The 25,683-nt window shown below is 40.3% G+C and overlaps 2 protein-coding genes across 5 annotated transcripts; one reads left to right on the top strand and one right to left on the bottom strand.

The window, feature by feature from the left end:
* cab39l (calcium binding protein 39-like) lies at positions 1 to 15,249 on the top strand. Of its 3 annotated transcripts, none has more exons than XM_066661146.1 (9): positions 1 to 155; positions 6,510 to 6,679; positions 9,340 to 9,504; positions 10,485 to 10,603; positions 11,295 to 11,463; positions 11,553 to 11,612; positions 11,929 to 11,994; positions 12,088 to 12,231; positions 13,014 to 15,249. In XM_066661146.1, the coding sequence occupies exons 2-9, from the start codon at positions 6,578 to 6,580 to the stop codon at positions 13,191 to 13,193; spliced, it is 1,005 nt and encodes a 334-aa protein (XP_066517243.1). In that variant the 5' UTR covers positions 1 to 155; positions 6,510 to 6,577; the 3' UTR covers positions 13,194 to 15,249. The 3 variants fall into 3 exon arrangements, with proteins under 3 accessions (XP_066517243.1, XP_066517245.1, XP_066517244.1); XM_066661148.1 differs by lacking the exon at positions 1 to 155 and adding an exon at positions 1,206 to 1,223; XM_066661147.1 differs by lacking the exon at positions 1 to 155 and adding an exon at positions 4,885 to 5,262.
* A 150-nt stretch (positions 15,250 to 15,399) lies between these two features.
* On the bottom strand, positions 15,400 to 25,614 carry cdadc1 (cytidine and dCMP deaminase domain containing 1). Of its 2 annotated transcripts, XM_066661144.1 has the most exons (9): positions 25,407 to 25,614; positions 23,894 to 23,994; positions 23,379 to 23,556; positions 22,690 to 23,271; positions 22,084 to 22,133; positions 19,896 to 20,068; positions 19,463 to 19,652; positions 17,664 to 17,721; positions 15,400 to 17,001 (listed from the first exon to the last, which is right to left on the bottom strand). In XM_066661144.1, the coding sequence occupies exons 1-9, from the start codon at positions 25,525 to 25,527 to the stop codon at positions 16,934 to 16,936; spliced, it is 1,521 nt and encodes a 506-aa protein (XP_066517241.1). In that variant the 5' UTR covers positions 25,528 to 25,614; the 3' UTR covers positions 15,400 to 16,933. The 2 variants fall into 2 exon arrangements, with proteins under 2 accessions (XP_066517241.1, XP_066517242.1); XM_066661145.1 differs by lacking the exons at positions 15,400 to 17,001; positions 17,664 to 17,721 and adding an exon at positions 17,733 to 19,126.
* Between the last annotated feature and the right edge of the window lie 69 nt (positions 25,615 to 25,683).

The raw sequence follows: 25,683 nt of genomic DNA, 5'->3' as shown, positions 1-25,683 counted from the left end.
TTTTGCTCAGCACTCACACTCTCCTGGCGTGACCAGAAAAGGGGGCTGCTCGGTAACACACTGAAACGAGACAGCAGCAGCAGCAACGAGGACTAAACCCGACTGAGAGAAATACTCAGCATAACACTAACAACATCCGCAGGAATACCCGCACCGTGAGTATGGCGCTTCTTCTGTTCGCGGAGAGAGAGACGAACGTCGCCCATGTCGTTGTTAGAAACTTGACTAATGTGCGCTAACAGCGCAGCGGTGGAGCCTCGAGCTATTTCTCTCTTTCTGTGTTTTGAAAGATTTGGCGTTTTCGTGTTGTATTTTTATTGATTTTCTTTTCCTAACAGCACGACAAACAGCAGCACTCTTTGTGCGAAGTCGTGTGCACTTCTCTCAGTCCGGCGTCGGTTTGTTTGTTGAGAATAAAGCGAATTGTGGGTTCAATAGTTAAACTGCGAGGCTGTGTAAAGGCGGAATGCGAGTGTGTTTGAGAGCGCTGTCCCGTCATTGTCTTGTCTGTTTTGCTCTACCTCTGACCCACGGCCTGTTCGTTTTAGCACCAGTGTCTGGTTCATATGAGTCTGACTAAAACGGTTCAGTTGAATTTTTAATTTTGAATTTAAACCGTTTTTTTTTTGTTCCAGCGCAGAGCGACACCGTGCTGGGCGCAGTGCTCTCGCCGAGGGCCTTGCTAACAACACCCGCTTGCTCTTAGACTCTTAGCCGCGTTAGCCGCCATGTAGCTAACACGAATGTTACAGCTTCAGTACTTCGCAAAACCACTCGCTTCCCCTTTTTATCACATACATTCTTAGCGAAATGTAACAGAATATCTTCATCCTCATGAACTGACCCCCGGGCAGCCCTGTAGGTAGCTAACTGTCGAGTCAAGTTCTAGGCTACGGCCAAAACCGCATACAAGCGTTCTAGATAGCCAACTAGCACGTCAAAACAGCACTCATTAGTAATGCAGGTAAATGCGTGTTTTTAGGGTATATGCAGTGTGTGTGTGTGTGTGTGTGAGTGAGAGAGAGAGAGAGGGTCTGCACACACCTCTGGTTCGACACCTTTTTAGTAACAAAGTAGGCTGTAGTTGTGGTTAGGCCTCAGTGCGGTATCTTAGTCATATGAACACACGGAGTCAGTGCGTACACCATTACTGCCGTTACTGAGTAGTATTTCAGAATAACTCGCCGCCTTCAACAGCACGTTTTTAAGGCTACTGCTAAAGTGTGAGTGATATGTGTTTATAGAGCCGCAGCCCTAGATTCTGGCCCCTTTTAGTGACAAAGTATAGTTTTGTTAGGCCTCAGTGTGACAGCTTTATCCGTGGGTTGTTTTCATGCACACTGCCATAGTAAATAGCACATCACAATTACCACAAGCACGCTTATTAATATAGTACAATTCAGTCCAGTGTGTGCGTTATGTGAATTAAGAAGTGGACCAAATTTCTAGCATCTTGTTTAGCCTTTAGTTTACTTGAAAAGATAAAGGAGGTGTGTATGTAGTTTTCTGTAATGTGAATGTTTGTGTACTAGTGTGAGTATGGCATTTGGTGTTTGTCAATAAAAAGAAGGTGCCAGAAAGTAGGGCTGTATCAAACTATAGTTCTGCGTAGGCCTGATTGTGACCACCTGAACAATATGTCCGAAATAGTACACCACCAATAAGAGCATACTAATTAGTAGAGTATAATACACAACAGTGAGTGAGTGAAAGTGGTTTATCTGTATATGTATACTTCTGTTCCACAGACTATATTCACCTTGAATATTGTTAGTGTAGAACAGTACCATGTTTTGAATCAAGTCCTGTTTTAGTGAAAAAGTGTCGTTTCTGTGTCTCTGTACAGCAGTTGAATCATGTTTAACTTTTATGGCCATGTGAAATAGGTTGTCAGATGTGTATGCCACCCTTTTAGTAGCCTATACGTTAGTATATGATTTGAAGCATAGTTGTGTGTGTTACGTGGTTTTGGTTGTATTTCTGGTTTGTAGGTGATTAGTTGTTAATAGGTTTCAGTACAGCAGCTTAATCACATGCTTAACGTGTTTTGTACATTTACCTGCAATGCCTTACTAAATAGTAGCCGTGTCAGATTTGTACATTTTATATCTACTCCCATTTATTATAACGGTTGAGTGTGGTAAGTACTGTCTGGTATGTGGTTTCAGATCTAGCTTAAGTTTCTGGCACATTTTAGTGACAGTGCTAGTGTGAATAGGCCTCATTATGCGGCTTAATCATATGGATAAAGCCTGGTTTGGCTATGGTACATAGTCTGCTGACTAATGTCTTGTGCCTTTTTGAGTCATTCTCTAATCTCTTATGATCAGGTTCAGGTAAGTGTGTGTGTGTGTGTGTGTGTGTGTGTGTGTGTGTGTGTGTGTGTGTGTGTGTGTGTGTGTGTGTGTGTGTGTGTGTGTGTGTGTGTGTGTGTGTGTGTGTGTGTGTGTGTGTGTGTGTGTGTGTGTGTGTGTGTGGGGAAGTGTAAATGTCTGAAATGCAGTCAAGCAAGCCTCCCACCAGAATGTGAATTTTTTTTTTTCTCTCCTCACTTTTGTCTGAGATTTATCTGCTTTGCCTTATAAATAAAAAAACACACACACTTTTTTATATTTTAATTTATTTATTTTTAATCCTGTAGCTTTTGCTGTTTATCAAAGGTGGAGCTTTATTGGCAAACACTCTGTATCAACCTGTCCATACACAGCACAGCCAGACAGGGAACAAAGGGCCTTCAGGTATGAGTGAATAAAGTTCTGCTGTGAATTGATCTGGGATTAAGGTTTGACTTTGTCAAAACACTAATGCACTCACATATATGAGTTGGTTAACACAGACCAACGTTTAAGTGGAAATCTTTATATCGACTCTGCCTGAATGTAACCATTTGCAGCACTGTATTTAGACTCCTTAGATTTTCCTTGTGTTAATGCTAAAGTCAGAATTACTGTTCAGGTCCCACCTCATAAAATCCCTCTTCACCATTGTAAGCTTTGCATGGAGAAACCAATACGAAGCACAGACCCAGGTCACGCAAATTATTTAAAGACATGATCTAGCATAGCTTTTGTTTAACAAAAACTTCAATGCTGTGCACTGCGGTTGTGTTTTTAATTCCAGCTCTAATTCTGACGTCTTCCGAGCAACACCAGCAACCTATTAGCTCAGCCTAATTTCGCCATGTTTCTTTAATATTTTGAGCTGACTCTTCCAGTTGTTGTGATGTAATGATGGGTGGGACAGTTGCGAATACATCCAGTCACTGCAAGACAAAGACAGGTTTTGCTTTTCTCTTTTTCCTCCTGCCCCCCACGCCCCTTTCCCACTCAGTTCCCCAGGACCAGTTGACATTATGGTATGTGACTTAAACCAAATGCTATTTAGAAATGATGTGGAAATGAAATGTATTTCTCATCTGCAGACGTAAACAATCAAAAGAAAAGAAGATTAAGTTCTATATTTTATTGTATATATGATTTACACTTTGAACGTCCAGCTCCAGCTATAAGAACAACAAACAATATCCTGTTTGATTGTAAAGACAAATTTTTTGACATTCTTTTCTGTACGTTTCCCCATAGACTGCAAAAACCCAACACATGGTGCTATTAATATACCTTAATTGGCATGTTAAACTAGTCATTTTTAACGGGTTATAGAATATATTGATTAGTAATCACTACCTAAAAGATATATGGATTAGTGTTTTGCCAGGATTCACTATAACATTTATGAATCTTCCTTGTGATTTCTAAAGACATAGTGAAGACATAACAGCACACACTTAAGCAAATCCAGTGCGTCCAGGTGCAGACCTTAATGACTATTTACAGCCGTCTTTGACTAGACCATGTATGAATTAATGCAGCACTGCGATTAATAGCAAGTGAGTTGTCCAGTTGCTTCTCGGTTGTTGCTTACACAAGTAGTGCATCACTGTTTTCCTGTCCAGGGTTTTCATCTATAGTTTAGTGAAGGGAGGTTGATTCTTATTCATTTGGCCTCTGGGGTTTTTCATTGAGAGAAGAATGGATGGGACAAAATGTTTAGAAATGTGATATTCTCAGTATAGAGAGTAGGGTTGTAACAACAGACAAGCATTGTGGGATTTTTAGGACATGATAGCTACTTAGCTACAGTAGTGTAGCTACTATGACAATTAGGTGCTGTAGTGTTATGAAACCATAAGCCATGACACAAACTTGTGATGCCTATGGGAGACTATTTCATTTCTGAGTCTCTTTATTTGCGCAACAATATTGATTGGTGCTGTGCTGATGTAAATGTTCACAATGAGTTCACAGTAACTGACCTGCACGGCAAATACAACAGGTAAAAATAAAGCGGCAGTGTAAACAGTTGTGACATAAAGGCAAATGCAATAAATAAAGTATACAAAAGTCAAACCTACTACATATTGTGGGAACGCTGTCAAAAATTGATCACAAAAACTTGCCGTGCGAGAACTTTTTCTATGTCACATTCAACTTGGCAAGTGCTTGCGTGACCAAGCCCTTTATGGGTTTATAATATTGTTATAACGTCATAGAACACTTCTGCTTTTACGTTTTAAAGAAGGAAGGTGCTAAAAGAAAGACAGGGAACTGTAGACATTGTGTTAAAATGCAAACAATAAACAGAACATGTTAAAGCTCACAGTCTAAAGGATTATATATCCCAGGTCAAGTCTTTAAAACATTAATTAATTAATTTAAAAAAGCACATTAAACGTACTTGACTGTCAGGCTGTTTGGTGCTAATAGAGAATGAGGCATATCCTAAAATTTGGTGAACACTACCCAGGATCCAATGCATCATTTCAAGGTAGTACTATGTCAGACATGTTGTAGCATTTGTAATACAAGCCATCACACTGTCATCCAAATAACTTGTGGTAACCTGTAGTTAAAGTGGCTACCTTACTTTATAGACTTGCCTTAATGCATCCTCATGTGTCAGCTGTTGTTAGTAAGTATCTTGCCTAGAGATGTTTAAATTATATTTTGACCACGTAACCATAACAAGGGAGTGAATTTGCTCTTCATTTAACCGTGGAGTGTGTCTACAGAGTATTAAGAATGGCTTGGCTGAGGTTACATGATCAAAGTGTCTGACTCTTGGCAGGCAAAGGGAAATCTCTGAAAGACAGGGGAGGGCAGAATGGGTCTCTCTCTCTCTCTCTCTCTCTCTCTCTCTCTCGTTCTCACCTAGCTGGATTACCAGTCACAAGTTGGGCCATGTCTGCTTTCAGAATCCGCCTGGGTGAGGTGTTTCCACATGATTCCTTTTTACAGTTCTATCTAAACTTATGTTGTTTCATGCTGCTCTCTAGGAGTGTGTACCAAGGCAGTTCATCTTTAAATATGAGCGAATAAGTTAATTTGTTTTATCTCCCGTGCCATTAATGTTGCTGCTATATTTCCTTAGAATTGTTATGGCTAACATTAGCACTTCTAGAACACTTCACATTTTATAAAGAAACCCGTAGACAACAAAATCCTGTGTATGGTAACTAAAGTACATGATGTCAGTGCATTATGCAAGGCTCCAAATTAAGTCTGTAGTTAACTTCCTTACTGTCCACTCTCGTATAGGCAGCTGTCTGTAGTAGTACTTCCAACCATCATCTATGGTTAGCCTTTAAGAGAGATTATAGAGATGCTATTTAGACAAGTCTTGACATGTTGTCTCACCAACTGAGGACACATCAAATGCGTAAAGCATATTTATTGTGAGTGCACATATGTAAAATGCTATGTAGATGGAGCAATAGGTTTGAAACAGATGGTTAATGTCTGAATGTTAGGTTGAAAAAAGTGGGAAAATATATATATTCCTGAAGTCACCACCGTTAGTTTACATTTTACAGTAAAAATAATTATAAAGCAGTTGATAACTGATACAATTACGGAATTAAAATATATTTAACAGAGAAAGTAATTACTCACTGCAGTAAGTAATCAGGGATTTCAGTGATGTTACAAATCATGAATGTTTACGTGGAGGAATTTGTTCATGGTTATTATTATCACTGGCCACGTGTGTTTGATTATTTTGTCAAACTAGCTCTGTCTCTCTGTTAAGCCTTTTACTAATTATTTGTCCATTTAGACAAGGACATAAATATGGATGTCGCTCATTAAAAACCTCTCCTAGGAGACATTAAATCTGTTTACCATCTCTCAGCATGTTGTTGATCAAATACATTTAAATTTATTTTAATAGATTGAGTAATGGCACCTTACGTGAACCCTGGATTTTATACGTCCTGTTTTTGTGTTATTGGTGGTTTTGTTGGTGAAATCCCCTTTCGACCTGGTATGAACTCTGGCTTCAATTGTCTTGTGTTGTCATGACGACCGTATAAACGCCTTTAGCTGTCAGTTGTCCAAAGTGGGGGCTTTTTCTAATTCCCTAAACATATTTGCCCACTCTTTTAAGGAAGAGAGCAAGCAAGCACAGTGACCCACGTCTGACCCTTTCTCTCTGTTCTTTTTCCATCCATCCAGGTTCTGAAGAGAGAGAGTGAGAGAGAGGAGAGACAGAGTGAGACAGACTCAGACTCTAGGCCACAACCATGCCGCTATTCGGTAAATCTCATAAGAGTCCCACGGACATTGTGAAGGCACTGAAGGACAACCTGTCCATTCTGGTGAAGCAGGACAAGAAGACAGAGAAGGTAAAGTTGACTGGTCATTCGTACAGTGCTGTTGTATTTAGAAGTATATTTGAAGTAGTCTGTTAGACTTGTAAATATAATTTTTAAACTGCAAATGAACTGCAAGCTTTAATGGCTTTATTTGAAGTTGTGTAGTGGTGACAGAATTGTCACAAAAGCCTCCAAATACCGGCAGGAGTTAAGTACCCTTGAGCAAGGCCCTGAAACCACAACTGCACCATGGGCTCTGGGAATGGCTGCCCACCACTCTGTGCACTTGTGTGTGTGTTCACTGCCACAGTTGGGTTAAATTTGTAAGACACATTTTGTTGTACAATGTCAAATAATTGCACATTATCAATATTAGATTATTAAAAAGGGTTCCCTCAGGAAATGTTCTCTTAAAAGGTTCAAAGTTTCTTTAGGAATGCATGAAGTTATTATTTAAGAAAGACTGCATTGCTTAGAAGAACAAGTATAGCTTCTACCAGTACCAGGAATATTAGTATTAATATAATAGGTGTCATTCATTGCTCCCCACATTAGCACTTTTCATTGCTATTTGTTGATTTCAAATAAAAAAAAAAGTGCTGCTCCTTGAGCTACAGACGCTCGATTAAACCTCTTTTCTGAGGTTAGAGTGTAATGTATAATCTCAAATATCATTCTGTAAAGTCATTATGCGATTCAAGAGAATTTAAGCATTTAAAAACTACTGGAACATGAACTAACTATACTAGCTACTAGCTAAACTAGAGCGTGTTTTACCTATGCCCTAAAGCCTGAGAGTTGTTACTTTATGCAAAAGTTTGACTTCCGTTATTAGCTTTTATTTTAGAATGTTATGTAAGTACAAATCTGGGCTGGTTTCTCAAAAGTGTCTTAGAACAAAAACGGTTGCGTTGTAGAGTGAGCATCGCACTGAACACTCTCTCCCTATTAAGATAATCTTAACCCTAAGATATTTTGGGAAACTGGGCCCTGTACTACCTTAATTTTACACTGGCTACGTGGGCACGTTTACCATTAACTGCAAACAGTAAAATGTTTGTGTACATTTTTCTGGATCACTGACAGATAAAGGTCTGCAGATGAATCATAAGTGAAATGTGTAACTATTTGTCATCGTAAAACGAAACGTTTCTTCTGCATTCAGCACAACTGTGGCAGTGAACACACACACACTAGCGCAGTAGGAGCTGTGAACACACACCCAGCATGGCGGGCAGCCACCCCCGGTGCCCGGGAAGCCCTTGTGGGTTCGGTGCCTTGCTCAAGGGCCTTTCAGTCCTAAGCACTCTTCTCTAACCATTAGGTGACGGCTGCCCATCAGGCTTTGAGGCATGACATTCTGAGGCCATCACAGTTTAAATTTTTTTGTTTTCTTTTTTTTCCTCCCCCCCTCAGTACCTATCGTCTGTTATCACTTTTAGAATGCAAAGAGTGTGTGTGAGGTTTTCTTTTCTTGTACAGAAATGTTTTTCAAAACATTTCAGCTCTGGGATAATTGCTTTGTTGAAGAAATGTCCATGCGTGGGTTGATTTAAGGAAGTAGTCTGTCAAGCTTTCAACACCAGTTCATTTTTAAGAAGATGTGTTTTTCACGTTATCAAGTTTACTCTATTAAACCCAATTTAAATGTATTATTTTTATAGTTCAGCGTTGATTAGCTTTTTTTGTTACATTTTCCTATTGTTGCATATTTAAGAAATTATTTCGTAAATGCAAATAGATTGTTTTTTTTCCAAGTGTCCATGGTTGTGTGTGATTCGCTGTGATGGACTGGCGCCCCACTCAGGGTGTGTTCTTTTCTTGCACCCGTTGTGTCCAGTGCTGAATGAACTAGAAATATTAAACAAAGAGTTTGTTCCATTTTTAAAGAGAAGAGCAGTTATTAAATTATGAATAATATACAGGTTTTTTTATATATACAATTGCAATGTAATCAAATTCTGAGATTAGATTTCTACTCTTCGAATGTGTGCCTTCCTGGATGTTCATTTTAGTATAACTCATCAGTTATCAGCCCCCTCCTCTCTTCATTCATTACAGGTTTTGTACAGTGGTTTCTCACTCTGGACGTCTTGAAAAATATTACAGCTTTCTCCACTTTTTTGTTAGATGAAGTCAAGTTGTATCATCATTAGTATCTAGATTACATGTACAAAACGTTATTAACCCAGGTTTGTGACATTGATGTTAAAACGGTGACTTCAGACTTTTGAAGAGTGGCATACAGGTCTGAAAAGTGTTCTCAGCAGGGCTATAGACAGTGTTTAGAGGAGAGAAATGGCAGGGAGGTGAAAATGCCACTCTGCTGTCTGGCCAGTTGTTCATTTACAGTGCCTCGCTAAGGCACTTAGCCTCATCTCCTCGCTAAATACAGATTTCTGAAATACAGGTCTCTTATACGCAAACTACTTAGTAACTATACATGTGAAATACTGTTTAAAAATAAATAAATACAAACTTTAATAAGCCATAGAAAGTATTAATGTGATAACCATAACAATAATTTACTTATTGAAATATTTATTGTCTTTTTGTGAACTTCCTGTTGTGTTACAAAAACACTTCCTTTTAAAATACTTGTCATGTTATTCCTGCAGAAGCGAAAGAATGGTTGGTATCTGTCAGTTCTTATTTTACTTGTCAGTTACACGTCTGTGTGTGTTTTTTAGGCTTCAGAGGAGGTGTCTAAATGTTTGGTTGCAATGAAGGAGATCTTGTACGGCACCAATGACAAAGAGCCACACACTGAGACTGTGGCACAGCTGGCCCAGGAGCTGTATAACAGCGGCCTGCTCATTTCACTGGTGGAGAATCTGCAGGTCATCGACTTCGAGGTGATTCCCCCCCCCCAATATTGTCATATCATTTACTAGAAGTATTGTCCATGGCGTATGGTTTAATGTGGCTGACGTTCTTTGGTTTTACGGCAGATTCTTTGGTAAATCGTATTTGAAAAGAATTCAAAAGTTTTAACTTTCTTAAATATCCAGGAGCACTTTAACATAAAAACACAGCTGACAATTTCCATTGGTTTACTCTTAGTTGCTGAATGATGACATGACACTACAGTTAACAAGGGGGACTCATTCGCACAGCTTATGCCTGGTCATTTGTTGACCATGTGGATACCATGGCAGGGATCGTTTGTTTCTGTTTTTCTTATAGATCCCCTGTTTTTTGTTTATCGCGGGAGCTGGAACGTAACACACGCGATAAACAAAAATCCGCAAAGTAGGGACGATATATTTCAGTATTTATACACTATTCTAAGGTTCTATAAACCCTCCCCCACATTTTTACGCTACACAAACCTTTCCCATTCCCTTAATAACCATTCATTTCCGAGAGTAAATATACACTATTTACTGTCATTTGTAATATATTATGATTTACAACATTCCTTTATTTTTTAGAATTAATCATTTAAATATATTTTTATACATTTTCATTAATTAAATATATAAATATTTTCCGCCGATCAAGTTCCGAAGAAAATCTGCAATTTATTTTCCTCATTAATATTTTATAAAAACCCACGATGCACTGAAGGTGAAGCACGAAGTTGTGTGTGTGTGTGTGTGTGTGTGTGTGTGTGTGTTGCCAGAAGAGGGCACACTCATGAAAACAGACAAAGGAAGAATGATGCATTGATGGTAGTCAAACATTTAGGGAAAGAGTGATTTTACAGAACCTGAATCTTAAATACTTATGGTTTTATTCTGAGGAAAACCCAATTGCCTACAATTGTAACAATTGATCGATTGTCAGCTACACATTTCAGTTACCTGTTTGTAATGTATTTTGGGGTGTGTAGGGTAAGAAGGACGTGTGTCAGATCTTCAACAACATCTTACGCAGGCAGATAGGCACCCGCAGCCCCACAGTGGAATATTTCTGCTCTCATCAGGAAGTGCTCTTCATCCTCCTCAAAGGGTAAGACACAAAACATTGCACAATGCACTGCACTTCACTAAAGTTAATAACGCTGTTGTGGGAAAATTAATGCAATAGAAACTTCACTAGAAATATGTCATATGTTGAATATAGTTAGTGTATAATTTATTAACATAGTTCAGAAATGCTTGCAAGTCTTTTTTTGAGCAACAGTTATGCTAATCATTTACCAGTGGTGCAGCCAAAGCATCTCATGCGTAACTTTTGTTACGTCGTCCTGTCGTAACAAAACTCCAGATCAGAGTTCTACGCCTCTGCCTAGTGGACGTTATTCATTTTATTGTTCTTTAGGGGGTTTGTTTTTAATAAACACCAACCAAGAATAAAATGATAGTAAAACAATTTCAGTAGGCGATGCTTTGCTGCAAAAAAAAACATAGTAAAAAGTAAACAGCAGGAGGCTAATTTAAGCAGATAATTACAAACAAATATGCAGTCGATAGACTTACTACTTTTAATAATATAAATAAAATTTAAAAAAATTAGCAAAAATCACTTTTATTATTATTTCCATGAAATAAAAATTGTTCATGATTTCCTGAACGTCGAGTCCTGGTCACTGTTTGAGCGACTTAAGTGCTACTCGAGCTGTGAAAACCAGCGTCGTGCTCAGTGGTATATTGTAGTGGTAGAGTGTGGTGATGCCATGATGGTCTTGATGCTTCTGCAGGTATGAGACTCCTCAAGTGGCACTGAACTGCGGCATCATGCTCCGCGAGTGCATCCGACACGAACCACTGGCCAAAATTATTCTACACTCAGAGCACTTCAATGACTTCTTTGCCTACGTGGAGATGTCTACGTTCGACATCGCCTCTGACGCATTTGCAACATTCAAGGTGAGAAGGCACTCTTAAAAACATGGTTAGATTTTTGTAATAGTTTTTTTTTTAGGAGTTTTCTTAATTTTAAATCTTATTTTTCCTAGGATCTTCTTACAAGACACAAGGTTCTAGTGGCAGAATATTTAGAGCAGAACTATGACGCAGTAAGTACTACTAGCGTGGTTTAATATTTAATCTGTTATCATTCAAAACAATTCCAGTTCAGCACACAAGTGCATTAGAGCTGGAACTAGCCATGGCTAAATCTGCCAGGAAAATTGGGTAATGTGTGTAACCTTGGATGAAAGCTGTGGGGAAACTGAACTAATCCTGGCCGTACTGGTGTTATCCGTTCATTATTCGTAGTTTCCATTCATTATTCTCAATGTTAGGTCTGTTTTCTATGACAAAAATCCACAGTAGTAGCGGTTAGTTAACGTAGCTGTTTCTATGTGTGAATCAGTGTATTTCTCTCTGCAGGTGTTTGACAACTATGAGAAGCTGCTTCACTCTGAAAACTATGTGACAAAGAGGCAGTCATTAAAGGTGAGTGTTTTGCTGTCTCTCGTGATGTGGGCTAAAAGGGAAACTGTTAATGTTCACTGGGCCTGTTACTGAGTGTGTGTGTGTGTGTCACAGCTATTGGGAGAGCTCCTTTTGGACAGACACAACTTCACTGTGATGACGAGGTACATCAGCAAGCCAGAGAATCTCAAACTCATGATGAATCTATTGAGAGACAAAAGCCCCAACATCCAGTTTGAAGCATTCCACGTCTTCAAGGTAATTTTTGTTATATCTTGTTTTTAAATCCTATACCTGACCCCCAGCCTTGTCAGTTTTTCACATTGTACCCCAAATATAGACCGTCATGCAGGACTTGTCTGGTGACTGAAGTTTAAGCTTTGTTAGTTTTACACTGGTGCTGCAAGGTTAATGTAGAGGACACTTGTACCTCACCAATTAACATAAATTCAGTGTGGAATTATACAGGGGGTCCTCGACTTGCACCGAAAATCGGTTTACGACGCAACGTAGGAACGAATCAACGTTGTAAGTCGGAACATACGTACATATTGTACGTGAATAACATACTGTAAGCACTTATCCTATCCTAACACCTATCCTCCTCGGCCCCGAGCCGCGTAACCGTGTATTCTTCCGCCGCGCACACCACACACGAAGTTCGCGTTACGACGCAAAACCACTTAAGCCGAAACAAGGCTTTATACAGTAAATGGGAGATGTGCCGTAACCACGAAACATCGTAACTCGGGACTGACGTAACCCGAGGACCTCCTGTAGACTTGCTTTTAATGTATAATATACTGCATGACACGTTGTTGTGAGACTATTTAAAGTAACGTGTTCCATAGCAATATTTTACATTTCAAATCAAAACCTCCTGGAACATGTCTCTGCCTCACGTTTACACACACACACACACTTTCACTGTTTGACTTGCTCAGAATGGTGCTGCTGTTCAGTGTCAGTGCAAAGCCAACTTATTTTTGTTCTGTACTTTTTTGCTAATTTGTTTTATTTTCCCTCTCCCTTTCTCCCAGGTGTTTGTGGCAAACCCCAACAAGACACAGCCCATAGTAGATATCCTTCTGAAGAACCAGACAAAACTCATCGATTTCCTTAGCAACTTCCAGAAGGACCGCACGGATGACGAACAGTTTAATGACGAAAAGACGTACCTCATCAAACAGATACGAGACTTAAAGAAGCCGGCTTCCTAAACCTTAGCTAGCGTTCGCGTTATTAAGCACCTCATCTTTTTACTGAGGAAAAACAAACAAAAAAAAATCTATTAACAATAATAATTCTATTTAAAATCCTAAGACATTTGTCTTTTCTTAGTCACAAGGCTCTCGAATGATAGTTTCCATCACTGACAGTTCAGTTTCTTTTTGGCATTCTTTCATAAGCATTTTTCGTTAGTTTCATCATTTGAGTTGTGTGCCACAATAGGATGTTTAAAAACAAACAAACACAAACATTTTTCTTTCAGGAAGAACCAAAGGTTGTTGTAACCTCAAAGTGGGGCACGTCAGGCCCTAAATAACGCTCTTCACGTTTTCACTTTTAAATTCTGATAACTGTTTCTATTTTATTTTTGTTTTCACAATCTTTACCACTCCAAATACTGTTAAAACGCCCACAGTTCTGGCACGCTATAGAAAGAGTGGCTCTTGTAAATTTTGTAGACGTTACCGGTAGAAGAATTGTAGGAAGGGAGGTTGCATTCCCCAATTATTTATAAAGCTTTGATTTTTCTGAGTTTAGAACTCCTTCTGTATTTAGAAAGTTCCTTCCTGCATTCCTTTAGTCTTTCTTTACTCTAGGTATTCCTTCAATCTGATGCTGTACACATTTCCCTCCTGCACCTGTATGGCTTACTGCTGACTCCCTTTGGCTCAGAATCTTGTTTGATTTCTCAAGGAAATTATATTTTGCTCATGTAATCCCATTTTTAGTGTTTTAAAGAATTATTTTTAAGAATGATTTGATTATAACCAGTATTTTTGATTGTTAGGTTTCTGCCATGAAATAGAAGTGCAGTTCATCTTAATATGTGCTTTAGTAATATATACACCTAACTTTTGTTTATTTTTATTTTTAAATCAGTTCAGTTGTTTGCAAAACAGGGTGTAACCTTCTCATTTTCTGTTTCTATATATATATTATATAGAAAAGCTGGTTTTAGTCTGAAAGTGGGTGCCATTTTGGTTTAGAAAATATAAAACCCTTTTTTTTTTTTTTTTTTTTTTTGGCACTTTCTATAGAATCTTTTGCAGTGAATGGAGGGCAGTACAGAGAAGGGCCCTCTGCAGGTGTTTGTCTGTCTAAGCCACATAGATGCAGCTATAGTATTTCGGTAGTACTGTAGTGCATTCAGTGCTATAGTATCCCTATAGCAGGTTTAATAACCTCCTATACGATCCGTGTAGTAGCCTACTGTAGTATGTTCTACATTTTAGGGTCTCATTAATGCTATTGTACAATGTTGTGTTGTCGTACACCTGCAATACTCACATCACTTCTGTACTATAACATGACTATAGTACTGCAGTATTTTTTATTTCCAGTAGCCATTATTTTAGTACTTTAATTGTGATTTTGGCAGACGAGACAGTAAATAGCTCCGTAGCTAAAACACAGTTGAGGACACAAACGTACAAAACAGGTGCCTTTTGTTGTGTTTTAATTGTATATCTTTTTTTTTTTTTCTTTCCCTGCTTGTGTATCTAGGTTTTTTCCCCTTCCTTAATTTTATTTTATATATATTAAAAAAAACTTCTTAGGGGGAGCTTAATTTTGTTTTTTAATTTTTACAGAAATATGTTCTAGTTGAGCATATTTGAAATCGATTAAGCAGTGAACCTCTTGAACTCACAGTGGCTGAGTTACGCTGATGAAGAAAACTTTAGGGTTCGTTCTTTGCAGCTGCAGTTAATTGATCCAGTTGTACGATCGTCTGTGACCATTTAGAGTAGTCCGATCAGGTGGGAAATGTATGCCGAGATGGTCTCGACCCCATGTTTATCATCACACACATTACTTGCCAATTATGTGAAAATTAATGTTTTGTTTATATATATATATTATATGCTGATCTTACACACTTCCATTTTTATGGTTTTCTTTGACGTTTAAGTTTGATTACAGTTTGTCCTCAGACATGGACAAAAAGGAGAAGGAGGGGAAAAAACAAACAAACAAAAAAAGACTGAATGGGAAGAAACGCCCGGGCACATTCATCGCCAAATTTTTATTCTGAAGAAAAATCCAAACTTTCACACGTCGCTTCTCTCCTCGCACATTATTTGCTCCGACTGGATGCAGGCTTTACAGTATTGTGCAATGTAAACGAACCATGGAAAGTTAAAGCCCAGCAGGAGGCTGACATTTTAAATATAGTAATGCATCTGAGCCAAATTTGAGTATCTTCACACTTTCACACGTAACAAAGAAACTGCAGTTAAAATGAAATCAAAATGAGCTACCATATCAAAACTGAAATCGTTTCCCGTGCCACATGTGGCTGCATCCTTCCTTCTCAAATGCTAATTGTACCATATCACGAATAAAGGAAAATTCAAGCACTTTCTTTCTTTTTTTTTTTTTTGTGTGTGTGTTTAAGGTTATTAAGGAAGACAATATTTTTTAATAATTTATAGCTGAACAATTGAGCTATAACGGAAACAACATTTCAATAATTCACATTAATAACACTAAAAATAGGCAATCGAAGTGTCTGTAAAACATGAATTTATTAGGCAATGTTTCACTTAAATATATGCTCTCACTGGAAAGTTATTCTATAAAGCAGTGTAACTTAAAAATAGCTGCTAAATAGCTTCTTATAGGATGGATACCGTTGTTCTGCTTTACAGGCCTTAAACATGAATACGTACAGGTTGTAAACCTTCTGTATGTGTTTTTATAGCAGATTACTGCATCTTAACGTTTACTAGTACCGATTTTCCTTTGGAAATAGTATTAAAAACAAAAATATGTACCATTTCTTGCTTTCACATTTCTAGAAAGCTGCATCCTTTATGGCACGGTGGCGCAGCAGGTAGTGTCACAGTCGCACAGCTGAATTCAGTCCTTGTTTCCAGTCACAGTCTGTGAGGAGTTTAGTGTGTTCTCCTCGAGTCTGTATTAGTTTGCTTCACGTGCTCTGGTCTCCTCTCTGAATCCAAAAATGTTGGGAGGTGAGTTAGTTGTGCGAAACCATTCCCAGGTGAGTGGGTGTTAAAGTTGCCCAGTGATGAACTCGTGCCCGGTCCAGGACCTACTGCAACCCCGACCAGAATTAATTAACTAATGAATGAGATCCCAGCTTACAAAACAAGCGTCCTTTGGAGTTTTAGGACCCAGAAAACATTACATCATAATTATATTAATCCAAGAGGGATTGGCGACTCAAAAATGTCAGTAAATGTGAGTGTGTGTCGCCCTGTGAAGGACTGGCGCCCCCTCCAGGGTGTGTTCTTGCCTTGCGCCCAATGATTCCAGGTAGGCACCTGAACTGGATAAGGGTTACAGAGAATGAATGACTAAATAATTATAACACGTATTGCACATTAAATTATGGGGCTGGCTTAAATAAAACTTCAGTAAATGTAAAGGGGACGCTGTTTGTTAGCGGGGATAACATCAGAACGCCATGTGTCGCCACAGCCAGTGTTGCTTGTTAAACATTTAAACGTACATTTTCCTATAATGGGTGTATAACTGTTATGATGCATACTGGTTAATGTTAGCTATGATACAGAGAGGCGTGCTGAAATGTACTGCAGTATTGGTGATGTGACGAAATGATGTGCACTGCTGTGTCAACAGAATCTGAATCATTATCAAGTAGATAGTGGTCACCCAAGTTTAAAGTGGTCATTTCCTCTGAGCTCTTTCCTCTTGAAGCACCTTCAACATGGCTTCAGTCCTGGAAGAAACATGTATGAGTGTTTCTTCATGTTTTCAGTTTCTTACAGTGCTGAGACTCGGAGTCCTCTTCCCGTCTTTGTTTCAAACAGCCGTCTACAATGACAACAAAATACATGACTCTGCATGTTTGCGGAAATGTTAACTATTACACTCAGATTCACCTCGAATTTATAGCATTCTTTCAGTAAAAATTAAGGGTTTCTGTTTAAATTTGTTAACGTCTCTGTGGCGTTCCAACTAATGCTTATGTTGCATCAGTTTCCCACAGAAATGTTCCAAAATGTAGTGTAAAGCCTTTACAGAAGAGTAAGTGTTGCGCCTGCATACCACTCTTTTATAAAGGAGATTCAGGATTTGTTTGTAACTACTTCATAACGTTGGCAATGACCAAGTTCTGTGGCATTTTCCCTGTCACTTTAAATGCAAGTGTGAGACATGAACGAGTAGCTTTCACCATTTCAGAGAGAGACGTGCAGTTAGGTGACAGTGTATTTCTCACTGTCAAAACACAATCGTTTATATTCGTTTCTGTGGTTTAAATTTTAAAACACCGGTTTCCTTTGACATTGTGTGGACATTTTATATTAAAAAGCACAATAAACAGCAAAGGGCTTAAATGAAAAAAGGAACGTTCAATATATTCTTTCTCCTGTAAAAGTTAACAATAAGTTTGTGTTCTCACAGAGATGATCAGCATAAAACAACAGAGAAGGCTCTGAAGGATGAAACCAGTAAAACGGCAAATAAACTCTTACTTGCTAAAGGTGCAGCAGCTTGTTCAGAAGCATTTCTGGCCAGAGACGACTTCTGCCACTGAAAGGTTAAAACAAATTCAAATGTCGGTATCAAAGAGATGAAGTGTCGCAGGAGAGTTTCTTTCCTCTTGCTGTTAGACTCATTAACATCAGCTGCGGCCCAGTTATTGTTATTTTTAAAATCTATTTGATGTCAACAACACATTCTAAAAAAGTTGGGACAGGGAACGGAAGACGGGTGAAGTTGCGTAATGCTACAAAAACATAAATGAGGTTAATTGGCTGTAGGTCAGTGACATGATTTAGGTTTAAAAGAATGTCTCAGAGAGGCCAAGTGTTTCAGATGTAAAAGACGGGAAGAGGCTCACCACTCTGTGAAAGACTGTGTGGGCAAATAATGAAACAATTCAAAAATAACCCAGTAAACAAGGAACGTCTCTGGACGTTCAAAATATGTCTAAAAGTAGTCTGTCCGTCAAGGACATATTTTAAACGTCAATGGACATCCAAAATCCATCTTAATAAGTTAGTTATCAAGTGGTGACCAATCGATAACGTCAGTGGACGTCCAAAACGCGTTTTATACAAGTAATTTATTTTGGGACCAATTAATAAAGTCAATGGACGTCCAAAATACGTCTAATAGTCGTCTTTTCAATGTCTGTGTTTGGACGTCTTTTCAACTTTCATTTTCAACCTTAAGAGAACGTTGATTAACGTCATTACGTTATTTCAACGTTGAATCAACGGCTAATTGTTTACTGTGGAATGTTTCTCAACTCAAAACATGAAAGAACTTGGGGATTTCTTGAACTGTGATACATAACGTTAAAAGATTGAGAAGATTGGCCGTGGTTTTCAGGACCCTGAGGTGGCACTGCATTAAAAACAGGTAGGTTTCTGTAGTGGGAATTAATGCATGGGCTCAGAAACAGTTAAATCTCTATTATTCAAAGAAAAATCCATAAACAAAAATGATCAAGAAATGCGAACGCCTGCTCATTTAATATGGATTGAAGTGAAGAGAAAAAGTGGTAGGATATTTTAACATATACATTGTCACATCCTCTGAGCTAAAGAGAAGGACCATCCAGCTTGTTATAAACGGACAGTTCAAAACCCAGCATCTGTAATAGTATGGGGATGCATTAGTGCACAAGGGTGAGTTGCACATCTGTGGAGGCACAGTTAATGCTGAATGATATATAACGGTTTGGAGCAACATGCTGCCTTACAGATATGTTTAGCAAGTTAAGTCAAGGCCCCTTCACAACAGCATGCCTCCTTAGTAAAATCTGGGTGCTAAACTAGTCCAAACCTGTCACCCATTGAAAAGAACTGGTGTATAATGAAACAAAAATCTCTGATGCTCTGATGCAGTAGACTTCACACCACGATTTGGCTCTTGTCACAGTGACTCAGATCCTCACACCTGCTTCCATTACCTCACGTTCAGGAACTGGCTGTTCACCCATGACAGGTGCCATTTTAATGAGATAATCAGTGTTATTAATGTTATGGCTGATCAGTTTATTATAAATTAGGTGCCTAATGTTTGCAATGACACTGAAGGGAAAAAAATGTTAGCATAATTAAAATAATGAGCAAAATAAGGATCTACACACAACTCCAAATCTGTAACAGGTTTGTAGCCGAGGAGCTAGTTTCTAGTTGATGTATGAAACACACACATCAGGTTCCTATCACCACCACCGTGAACACAGTGAGTGTCAGAGCTACTCCGCTCTGAATGACTATGCCTTAATGACTGAGTAACGGAGAAGTTTAGGAGAACTTACGATGAACTTGTGCACCTGTCTGAGCTGGCTGAAGCGCTTGTAAGAGATGTCGTGTTTGTCTTTGCCGCTGTCCAGGTCTGTGGTGTAAACCTGCTTGATGCCAGCTCCTCGGATCAGAGGCACACATTCATCACATGGACACTTGGTCACAAACAGCATGGTGTTGTTCTGCCCCGTCAACTCAGCACTCCTAGAGAGAAGAAGAACTGTATCATCAACTATACAGGACACCAACTACACAAGACACTGCTAGAATACAGCTCTAGGCTCCCCGTCGTAGACTGAGGAGAAGATATTTATATGTAGCAAATACATCCGACCCCAGTCTAAAAAAGTCCATGGTACGTTTGACTCACGCTCGACTCCCTCCTGAATTGTCTCACACATCTCACACATATCACAGCTCCTACTGTTGTTGGAACAGGAGTCTCACCTGAACGTAAGAGCGTTCTGCTCAGCGTGGATGATGTAGCGGTATTTACGGTGGTGTCTCTCCTCCTGTCTGGCGTCCATTTGTGGAAACTCTGCATACTCTGATCCTGCAGGGTAGGCATTATAACCACAGCCCACTAGGTACATAGCTCCTGTACCGTCACACTCAGACTGCTGCAGGACACACACAGACACACACAGACCCAGTGCTTCAAGCAGACCGTCTTTAAATGAGGAGAAGGACTATAAGCACCACACTGTTGCCAAACTGAAGGAGTCTGTGGTGTTTGGAACCTATGTATTTATTTGTCGTTACGGTGATCATATTTACGCACATATCCAGTATATACATCTCATTCAAATATCACCTACTGAATTATTTTGATATAATGTATTTTGGCACTTAATGCTATCATTAATATTTAATCTGTTAAAAAGAAGGATACAATTTATTATAAATCCTTAAGAAAGGATTTAAATCCTTCATTCTTAGCACAAATGTACCTTTTATCTATTCCTAGAAATGCTTGCATTTTCAGGTGGTATATCCCTGTATGTATAAGGTCTTATTACTGGTCTATAAATGTCTCAACGGGGTAGGAGCAGCGTATTTATCAGATCTGCTACAGAGATATGAGCCGAGCAGAGCTCTTAAATGGAACCAGCCGACTGAGAATATTAGAAGAGCCCTGACTTTAGACACTTTTAAATCAAGGCTTAAAACATTCCTGTTTGAGCAACTACAGCTCGGTCTAAAATACTCTGTACTTTTATTTTGTAACGACACTTTAGTTCTTTTCTTATCATTTTTAATCATTTAATCATTCATTCATTATCTGTAACCCTTATCCAGGGTTGCGGTGGGTCCAGAGCCCACCTGGAATCATTGGGCGCAAGGCAGGAATACACCCTGGAGGGGGCACCAGTCCTTCACAGTGCAACACACACACACACACACACACACACCTACGGACACTTTTGAGTCGCCAATCCACCTACCAACGTGTGTTTTTGGACTGTGGGAGGAAACCGGAGCACCCGGAGGAAACCCACGCAGACACAGAGAGAACACACCAAATCCTCACAGACAGTCACCCGGAGGAAACCCACGCAGACACAGAGAGAACACACCAAATCCTCACAGACAGTCACCCGGAGGAAACCCACACAGACACAGAGAGAACACACCAAATCCTCACAGACAGTTACCTGGAGGAAACCCACGCAGACACAGGGAGAACACACCACACTCCTCACAGACAGTCACCCAGAGGAAACCCACGCAGACACAGGGAGAACACACCAACTCCTCACAGACAGTCACCTGGAGGAAACCCACGCAGACACAGAGAGAACACACCAAATCCTCACAGACAGTCACCCGGAGGAAACCCACGCAGACACAGGGAGAACACACCACACTCCTCACAGACAGTCACCCGGAGGAAACCCACGCAGACACAGAGAGAACACACCACACTCTTCACAGACAGTCACCCGGAGGAAACCCACGCAGACACAGAGAGAACACACCACACTCCTCACAGACAGTCACCCGGAGGAAACCCACGCAGACACAGAGAGAACACACCAACTCCTCACAGACAGTCACCCGGAGGAAACCCACGCAGACACAGAGAGAACACACCAAATCCTCACAGACAGTCACCCGGAGGAAACCCACGCAGACACAGGGAGAACACACCAAATCCTCACAGACAGTCACCCGGAGGAAACCCACGCAGACACAGAGAGAACACACCAAATCCTCACAGACAGTCACCCGGAGGAAACCCACGCAGACACAGGGAAAACACACCAACTCCTCACAGACAGTCACCTGGAGCGGGAATCGAATCATTTAATCATTTTACTCTTTTTATGTCTTTCCTTTTACTTCAATATTTTAATTGTTTTATTGGACTTTTATGATTTTTATTCTTGCTTTTAATTGAACTGTTTCTTCTGCAAAGCACTTTGAACTGCTTATGTATGAAAGTACAAAGCTCTATAAATAACTTGCCTATAGCAAGGGAGAGTCGTGTTTCTGTAAGAAGCCAAGACTGAATAAGAAAGATGTTTTCTTTTCTTTTTTCAGAACAGAAAAGTTATCCATTGTCTCTGTATCCTGGAATTGTTGAGATTCTGAATTAATGTCTTAAAAAAAATGAACTCTGATTTCCGCTTACCCGCTTATCTTCTGCCCATATGACCGTGCCAACTCCCACTTTTGGATCTTCTGAAATGGAAAATGTACAGATATTAAAATCAAGATTGTTTTTAAATCAACACTTCTTCCTTTTTCAGGTGGAAAAGTTTGTACTTCATTGTCTCTTTTTATCTTGCGTGTGACGAACAAACGTAAACTGAAACTGATCTGTGGTGAGCCCACTTTCTCCAGTCCCACTTTCTCTGATCCCACTGTTAGGTTTTGAGACAAGGCTGAAGTGGGACACAAGGTAAAGTACTGAGATCTTCCCAGATCTTTGACTATGTGCTACTTTCTGTGTATAATATGCAGATCCAGCCCCTCACTGCCCCACTCATAGCCCTGGATGAGGTAAGGTTTTTTACTACATGCTTTATTCACCTTTACCCCAAATCAGTTAAGACATGGCTTGTATCTGAAAATGCTTCTGTAGTTTTGTGATGGCGCTAATGTCACTGTCTACTGTTGTACTACAATATAATTGTGTATGTCTCTAAAGACAATACACAGTAGCCGAGTCTGAGATTACTCAACCGATCTGCAGCGTTACGGTGATCATGTGTAGGTTCATGTCCTGAAAACAAACCTGTTCTATAGGCCAACAGTGTAGCTTGTATGATACAATGCCGCACAACCTCCTGAGGTAAAGTCCCGTGTCCTGAGGTTGAAGGTTCTGTCTCGTAGAAACCGTATTCGAGATCTAGAACCGGGACACTTGCAGCCACGGAGGCCAGGACTTTAATGAGGTCTTTCATGTGCTGTCGTAGTGTGCTGAAATACGGCTCGGTGCAGAAGTTCTCCAGCCCCATTTTACTGAGCAGCTCCCTGTGCTGACCCTCGTCCTCGATAAAGAACTTCCCAGAGAAGCTGTCCCAGTTCCGCCAGCGTTCCGTTCTGAAAATCTCACGGATGTCCCGGGAAGGATCGTCCATGCCCATTTTCCCCAGGAAGTCACTGTTCCGGGAGGTCTCCTCTACAAACTGGAGCATGGAGCTGGCCAGAGTCTGCAACAGGACACAGATGTGAGGCCTGCTGTTGGACTTTAACCTCTCAGCTGCGAGAGCGTCCAGTGTGGCCTCTTGGAAGTTGAGGTGTGCAGCTCTGCTCCCATCAGAGAGTAGACTTATCTCAGCATCAGCCGGCCAGTACGATATCCTGTTCACACCAGCTGAGGGTTACCAATGGGGAAAAGGGGGAAAAATATCAGTGAGAGATGTTTGGTAGCATCATTTTATCTCTGTCCTTCATAGTTTTTAGCAAAATATGGTAGCTCACCGTTGATGATCATCTTGAGACAAGTTGAACAGGGCTTTCTGGAGAAGTACAGGTCACAGCCTTTTAGTCTGGGTCCATGTCTGATGACCGCTACTTGACCCGCATGTAGCTCTGGTCCAGAGCAGTGCAGACCCAGAACCTTCTGCTCATGAACCACCACCAGACCAGTGTCTCGAGTCTGAGGGGGTCAAATTACACACCATTACATATCATACGTTCATCTTCTGTAAGTGATTCATCCAGTTCACAGTCGTGGTGAGTCTGCAGACTAATGATTGGGCGTAAAGCAGGAACACGGCCTGGAAAAAGGTGCCAGTCCATCACATGGCGACATGTGTTTTATTCGTACAGTGGGAATATATACCAAAGCACCCAGAGGAAACACAGCAAACTCCTCTCAGACCGTGACCTACATCATTAGAACATTATTTCATCTCCTAGGTTTTGTTTCTCAGACAGACAGGTAATAATACGAACAAAAACCAGAGTTAGACAACAGCCTGTGCTTCACTTACAGATCTATCGTCTTGCCTCTGAGACGCCCTCTTGGGGAAAAGTTCCATCCAAAGACTCAAGAGTGTGAAGAGATTAACTTTGGACAGTCTAGGTCCAGGACCTGAGAGAGAGAGAGAGAGAGAGAGAGAGAGAGAGATTTTTTTTAAATATAACTTTTATTTAACCATCCATAAAAACATAAACCAGTGAGCAAACAAAGTAAGACATCACAGACATAAGCACAGTATCATCTACAGTACTCAACTCCAAGAGCTTGTGAGGATCGGCAAGAGAGAGAGAGAGAGAGAGAGAGAGAGAGAGAGAGACAGACAGAGAGAGACAGACAGAGAGAGACAGACAGAGACAGAAAGACTGAGAGAAAGAGACTGAGAGAGAGAGACAGACCAAGAGAAAGAGACAGAGACAGACAGACAGACAGACAGAGAGAGAGAGAGAGAGAGACAGAGAGAGTAGAGAGAGAGAGAGAGAGAGAGACAGAGAGAGTAGAGAGAGAGAGAGAGAGAGAGACAGACAGACAGAGACAGACAGACATAGAGAGAGAGAGGAGGGGAGACAGAGAGAGAGAGAGAGAGACAGAGAGAGTAGAGAGAGAGAGACAGACAGAGACAGACAGACATAGAGAGAGAGAGAGGAGGGGAGACAGAGAGAGAGAGAGAGAGACAGAGAGAGTAGAGAGAGAGAGACAGACAGAGACAGACAGACATAGAGAGAGAGAGAGGAGGGGAGACAGAGAGAGAGAGAGATAGAGAGAGTAGAGAGAGAGAGACAGACAGAGACAGACAGACATAGAGAGAGAGAGAGGAGGGGAGACAGAGAGAGAGAGAGATAGAGAGAGTAGAGAGAGAGAGACAGACAGAGACAGACAGACATAGAGAGAGAGAGAGAGCGAGAGAGAGAGAGAATATTGAGAGTAATCTGAGCTTGTTTCATTCCTGAACTGTAGTGCTTGATTAGCCGCAGTGTCTGTCTATTTCCCACAATGTGAAACTGACCAAAGTCCACACTGGCCCGGTAAAGGCCTGGTAAAGGAAACCGAAAGTGATGAACTGATGACCTTAATGAAAAGTCAGTGCTGATTTTATGTAAACGACACACCGTTGTGTTCCATTTAAAACACGTTTCGCGAAACCTATGTGTAATGATTACCACACATTAACATTAACATGTAAATTAACAAAAATACACGTTTAACACACGTTTATGAGACAGGTGACAAGCAGGAGAAATTAATTTAATCAGCGTGTGTGTTCTATTTCATTCCATATTTCAGGTAAGACCCCGAAAAAATGAAAAATGATGCATTTCAATTTTTATAACGAGCCTGTTCGGGTGTAATGAAAATGTCCGTCAGGTTGCCAGTTATGTTCCTTCGCAGAATTGATATTTAAGACTGTAACACACTTACACGCTGTATACTGAATGCAGTATAAACCTTATTAAGATAAAAACAAACAAAAACATATGTGGTTTCATTGTGAGATTCGGGGTGACATCTGTCTGTGGGTTTCCCACCCTGTCCTCTGCTGTCTGTCTGTGAGCTGGCCGCCTTCACGTCGCGGAGCTCTTCTCCGTGTGAGTTCGGTCTGTTGTCTCCTGCTTCTGGACTCAGACCCGCGGAGTGTGGAGCTGCCATCCAGCCTCCAGTCTCTGAGACGCAGGCGACCAGTGACTAAAGCCTATTTCTCCTTCATCGCCACATCGTCCTCTTCCTATTTAGTTTGACGTCATCCAGTTCGTGACCTTGGTTGCCAGGTATCTCCTATAAACTCCCCCGAGTAGAATCACACGG

The sequence above is a fragment of the Hoplias malabaricus genome, chromosome 2 (genome assembly GCF_029633855.1).
Source record: "Hoplias malabaricus isolate fHopMal1 chromosome 2, fHopMal1.hap1, whole genome shotgun sequence".
Taxonomy (NCBI): domain Eukaryota; kingdom Metazoa; phylum Chordata; class Actinopteri; order Characiformes; family Erythrinidae; genus Hoplias; species Hoplias malabaricus.
Note: the sequence above shows the minus strand (reverse complement) of the source record. Positions and strands in the feature narration are given on the sequence as shown.